The sequence below is a fragment of the Alligator sinensis genome, unplaced genomic scaffold (genome assembly GCF_000455745.1).
Source record: "Alligator sinensis unplaced genomic scaffold, ASM45574v1 scaffold288_1, whole genome shotgun sequence".
Taxonomy (NCBI): domain Eukaryota; kingdom Metazoa; phylum Chordata; order Crocodylia; family Alligatoridae; genus Alligator; species Alligator sinensis.
In genome coordinates, this window is record NW_005841876.1 from 94900 (window position 1) to 100309 (window position 5410).

General features: G+C 42.7%; 1 protein-coding gene across 1 annotated transcript in view; it reads left to right on the forward strand.

Annotated features, from left to right (window-relative positions):
- The window catches only part of MYO16 (myosin XVI), a 418223-nt gene that overhangs the window by 60439 nt on the left and 352374 nt on the right, over positions 1-5410 (forward strand). The window contains exon 6 of the mRNA XM_006017262.3: positions 3591-3744. Coding sequence (XP_006017324.1) covers positions 3591-3744 — 154 coding nt within the window. The remainder of the gene's footprint in view (positions 1-3590; positions 3745-5410) is intronic.

A 5410-nucleotide genomic window follows, 5' to 3' on the forward strand; every position in this document is an offset into this window, starting at 1 on the left:
AGCTGTCCTGCCACTCGGGCAGCTACCTCCCTCCCCACACCCCGATCGGCAGATCAGGGTAGGAGGTTAGAAACAGTCCCTTGCCCAAGGCAGCTTCCTGCTTCCCAGCCCATTGCCCCAGGTGGCAGCACCAGGGCTGGGAACATAGAGCTGCCCGAGGGATGGGAGAGTTCCCCCACCCCCTGCTGCCTGGGCTGACCAGGAGCAATTTGCTTCCAGTCAGCTGTGCACACATGCACTACTGTGCAGTAACTACTGGCTGCATCTACACAAGTGGCTGACTGCACAGTTGTTGCTTTACGTAAAAGATCCATGTGAATGCTCTTTTTTGTACTTTATGTTGTTACGCTTCTTTTGTTACTCTTCTCTTCATATGATTGCTCTTATTTTTGCACTTTTGTTGTTACTTTGTATAAAAGAGTTATATGATAGCTCTTCTTTGTACTTTATGCAAAAGAGCCATATGATTGCTCAGAGATCCAGTATGATACTGAATATAGGCCTGTTGAAAGTCTCTGGGTTAAGGTTAGAGGGGAGAGCAAAAAAGGTAATGTTGTAGTGGGTGCCTGCTATAGATCACCAGACCAGAAAGAAGTGGTGGATGAGGCTTTCTTCAAACAACTAATGGAAGTTTCCCAATAACAAGCCCTGGTTCTCATGGGGAACTTCAGTCACCCTGACCTCTGCTGGGAGAGCAGTGTGCAGGTAATAGAGGAAGTTTTTGGAGAGTGTTGGGTATAGCATCCTGGTGCAAGCACTGAGGCAGCCAACTAGGGGCTGTGCTCTTCTTGACCTGCTGCTTCTTCCCTGAAAGGGAAGAATTGGTGGGGAATGTAGTAGTGGATGGCAACTTGGGCAGCAGTGCCCATGAGGTGATTGAGTTCAGGATCCTGAGGAAAGGAAGGATAGAGAGCAACAGAGTAAGGACCCTAGACTTCAGAAAAGCAGACTTCGACTCCAAGAACTTATGGGCAGGATCTCCTGGGAAGCCAGTCTGAGTGGGAATGGAGTCCAGGAGAGCTGGCTGTACATGAAAGAAGGCTTACTGAGAGTGCAGGAGCAAACCATCCTGATGTGCAGGAAGACTAGCAAGTATGGCAGAAAACCAGCTTGGCTTAGCAGGGAACTCTTCAGTAGACTAAGTCACAAAAAGGAAGCTTATAAAAAGTAGAAACTTGGACAAATACATAGGGAGGTATATAAGAGCATTCTTCAGGCATCCAGAGATGAAGTGAGGAGGGCCAAAGCGCAACTGGAGGTGCAGCTAGCAAGGAACATGAACAGTAACAAGAATGGTTTCTGCAAGTATGTTGGTAGCAAGAGGAGGATCAGGGAAAGTTTGCGTCTCTTACTGAATGGTGGAGGCAGCTTTGCAACAGAGGATGCAGAAAAGACTGAAGTGCTCAATGCCTTCTTCACCTCAGTCTTCACAGGCAAGGTCACCTCCCAGACTGCTGCACCTGGCAGCACAGTTGGGGGAGGAGCTGAGCAGCCAACAGAGGTGAAAGAATAGGTTAGGAACTATTTAGAAAAACTGTACATATACAAGTCCATGAGGCTGGATGGGATGCACCTGAGAGGGATGAGGGAGTTGGCTGATGAGATCGCAGAGCCATGCCTGACCAACCTGACTGCCTTCTATGACAAGGTGACTGGCTCTGTGGATGCAGGGAGACTGATGGTTGTGGTGTACATTGATTTTAGCAAGGGTTTTGATATGGTTCTCCCAGCATTCTTCACAGCATTCTTGCAGGAAAGCTAAGGAAGTATGGGCTGGATGAATGGACTGTAAGGCGGATAGAAAACTGGCTGGAGAATCAGGCTCAGAGAGTAGTAATCAATGACTCAATGTCTAGCTGGCAGTCAGTATCTAGTGGAGTGCCTCAGAGGTCAGCCCTGGGGCCAGTTTTGTTCAGTGTCTTCATCACCAACCTGGAAGATGACACAGAGTGCACCCTCAGCAAGTTTGCAGATAGCACCAAGCTGGAGGGAAGTATAGATACAGTGGAGGGTAGGACTAGGATTCAGCATGACCTAGACAAATTGGAGGATTGGGCCAAAACAAATCTCATGAGGGTCAACAAGGACAAGTGCAAAGTCCTGCACTTAGGACAGAATAATTCCATACAGGCTGGGGGCTGATTGGCTGGGCATCAGCTCTGCAGAAAAGGACCTGGGGGTTATAGTGGACAGTAAGCAGAATATGATCCAACAGTGTGCCCTTGTTGCAAAAAAGGCTAATGGCATACTTGGCTACATTGGTAAGAGTGTTGTCAGCAGGTCAAGGGAGGTTATTATTCCCCTCTGTTCAGCACTAGTGAGGCAACATCTGGAATACTGTGTTAAGGTTGCCCCCCGCCACTACAGAAAGGATGTGAACAAATTGGGGAGGGTCTAGTGGAGGGCAAAAAAAATGCTACAAGGCCTAATTGACATGACTTATGAGCAGGGATCCTGATTTTATTTGCTAAAAAAAAAAAATCCCAATTTTTTTGATTAAAAAAGTTACCAAAATCCACATTTTTCTATGATTAAAATGAAACACCACTATATATATATATAGCTATATAGTAATCTACTGTGCCGTAAAGTGTCATTGTCTACACATGCACAGCATTTACTTTGCAGTAAATTAGCCTACTGTGTGGTTGGCTACTACCTATATAGGCAGTAGATTTACCATACAGTGGACCCATCTACACAAGACCCTATGGCACAGTAGCAACAAGCTTAATCTACCGCACAGTAAAACGTTTTGTGTAGACGTGCACCCAGTCACTACATAAGTGTTCTTTTAAGGATTCTTCCCTGTCTTGGTGGACTAAGATAGGGTATTGGTATCAGTGGCTTAAAAGGGAATATCCTTATAGTAAAAGCAAGAAAATGAATTGTATTTAAACTATCCTGAATTTAAAATATAAAAAGTAAAGAATGTAAGACTAGCAATGTGGAAAACTGAACAACTTTACCTGCAGATTATGTAAGGAAATTTGTACTGCATAGTCCATCAAAGAAATATGTGCCATTGTTAAAAAATAATCTATAGAATTTTGTGCAGTACCTTATCTTCTCAGAAGGTTACTTGAGTGAATATGTCAGGCATTCATTTGAAAACAACAGAGCTGAGCTGAGACTATCCATCTATATTGCTAGTTATATAACAATATGTCCTTTGTGCAAACATAGTTGTTTTCAGCACTTTGATTTCTTCAAATCAATATGTAATTTAAGTGTAAGACTAGCATGTAGAAATAAAAGAACAGTGAGGTATTTCAGTGTTCACTGTCATTGAATAAAGTGTTCAATCATGCCATTAAATATCATTTAGTTGTTATATCTCATTTACTATTGAATTGTTTAGTTCCTTGTAGAATAAGACTGGTTTGACGTTTGCCAAACAAAGATGATATAATTTCATACCAAAGCCACCTTACATTTCCTTTTTTCCACTACTCTTGTACTAAATTTCTTCTTAAATTTTTCTTTTGCCAAATGCTTATCTAAGCTATTGTTAAATCTAGAGTTTTTATCCAAATAGGGTTTTGCTATTTTTGCTTTTTCATGCTTAATATTTTTATTCCAATATCTAGATCTTGCAGCTTCTGAATTTATTGAGGAAATGCTTCTGAAAGCTGAAACTATTTGGGAGTTAAAAATGAAAGACCCTTCAACTGTTTCTACTTTATCACAAGAGGAGCCCTATGAAGAGATCATCCATGAGCTTCCTGCACTTTCTAATAAGCTGTAAGTATTTATAGTTAAGAGCAAAATAGTAGAGCTGTGTTATCCTGTATATTGTATACATAACGGATGGGCAAAGTGTGTTCTTCAGTTTGAAAGGCTGCTATATCTTTCTCTGTTTCCTGCCCCAGTTTCTTCTGATTTAGGCAGTAACAGATTTGTAGTCAAAAGTGCACCACGTACAGTTATCAGAAGGTGACAGAAGAAGGATAAATAAGATTTAACATATGAATTCAGAATTCAAGTATCTAGCAAAAATAGAGGAATAATGACAGAATGTTGGATTTTGCCTTGGGGGTCATATGGTGATAAGGGTTAGCCTGAGTGCCTATGTTTTCATTTTTATCCATGCTAACATTGCAGAAATTTAATGGGTACAGACCACTTGTAGATGCAAGTGTAAGGTTATTTCTGCTTTGGCTGGAACCAATGATTAATAAATGAGGGTAGAACCACAGAAAGGGTTAAAAGCCCCAGGAGCAGAGTGCAAGCTGGGAAAACAGAGGAGGAGTAAGAAGCAAAGAGCCTGGGTCACCCCTCTCAAGGTCTGAAGGGAGACAACAGATTTCTGACTGGTCTTGATAAAGAAGCTGGTTGAATTACCTGCTTACAATGACTTTGTTAGGTCCTTTCCAGTTCAACTTTCGTATGATCCTATGAGCTCTGAGTTCAGGATTTCCAGCCCGTTTATTTTACATGCATCAACCTTTTCCCCACAGTAAACAAAACAAACATGAAAACAAGCAGGCATGCAAAGAACAACCAAACAAACCTAAAATCTGCTGCCTCCCTTCAGACCTTGAGAGGGGCAACCCAGGCTCTTTGCTTCTTATTTACTCCTCCTCTGTTTTTCCATCTTGCACTCTGCTCCTGGAGCTTTTAACCCTTTCTGTGGCTCTACCCTCATTTATTAATCATTGGTTCCAGCCTTCTGGCCAGGCAGATTATTAACTGCTACCTATCTGCAGATGGCATTTGAGCCCCCTGAAGGCTGAACCCCTCCTTACCATAATCTAGTCTAGTACTCTGACCAAGGCAAGATTGTCCCTGACTGGACCATTCTAGCCAGCTGTTTGTCCAACTTGCTGTTGAAAATTTCTGAGGATGGGGATTCCATAATTTCTCTAGGCAGACTGTTCCAGTGTTTGACCACCTTATAGTCAGAAATATCTTACTAATCTATAACCTAAATTTCCTCTGCTGCAGAGAAAAGTCTATCTCCATCCACTCTATTATAGCCCTATAATCACCCTATAGGTATTTGAAGACTGTTAGCAAATCCCGCCTCAGTCTTTTCTGACTAAACAACCCTGGCTCGTTCAGCTTTTCCTCATAAATAATGAGTCCCGGGCCCCTAATCATTTTTGTCACTCTCTGCTGGACTCTTTGCAGTATGCCTACATCCTTCTCAAAGTGTGGGGCCCAAAACTAATCATAGTATTCTAGGTGGGCCTCATCAGTGCTGAATAGAGTGGAAGAATCACTTCCTTTGATTTGCAAGTGACACTCCTGTTTACATAACCCAATATACTGTTGGCTTTTTTAGCACGGAGACACTGGAAGATGGCTTCTGTTTCATTTCCTTCTCTTTCCCCTCAGCAGCGGCATGGATGGAGAGGCAGACCTGAGGGTGGGGCACAGTGGTTGCAACCAGCTTTGATTCCTGGTG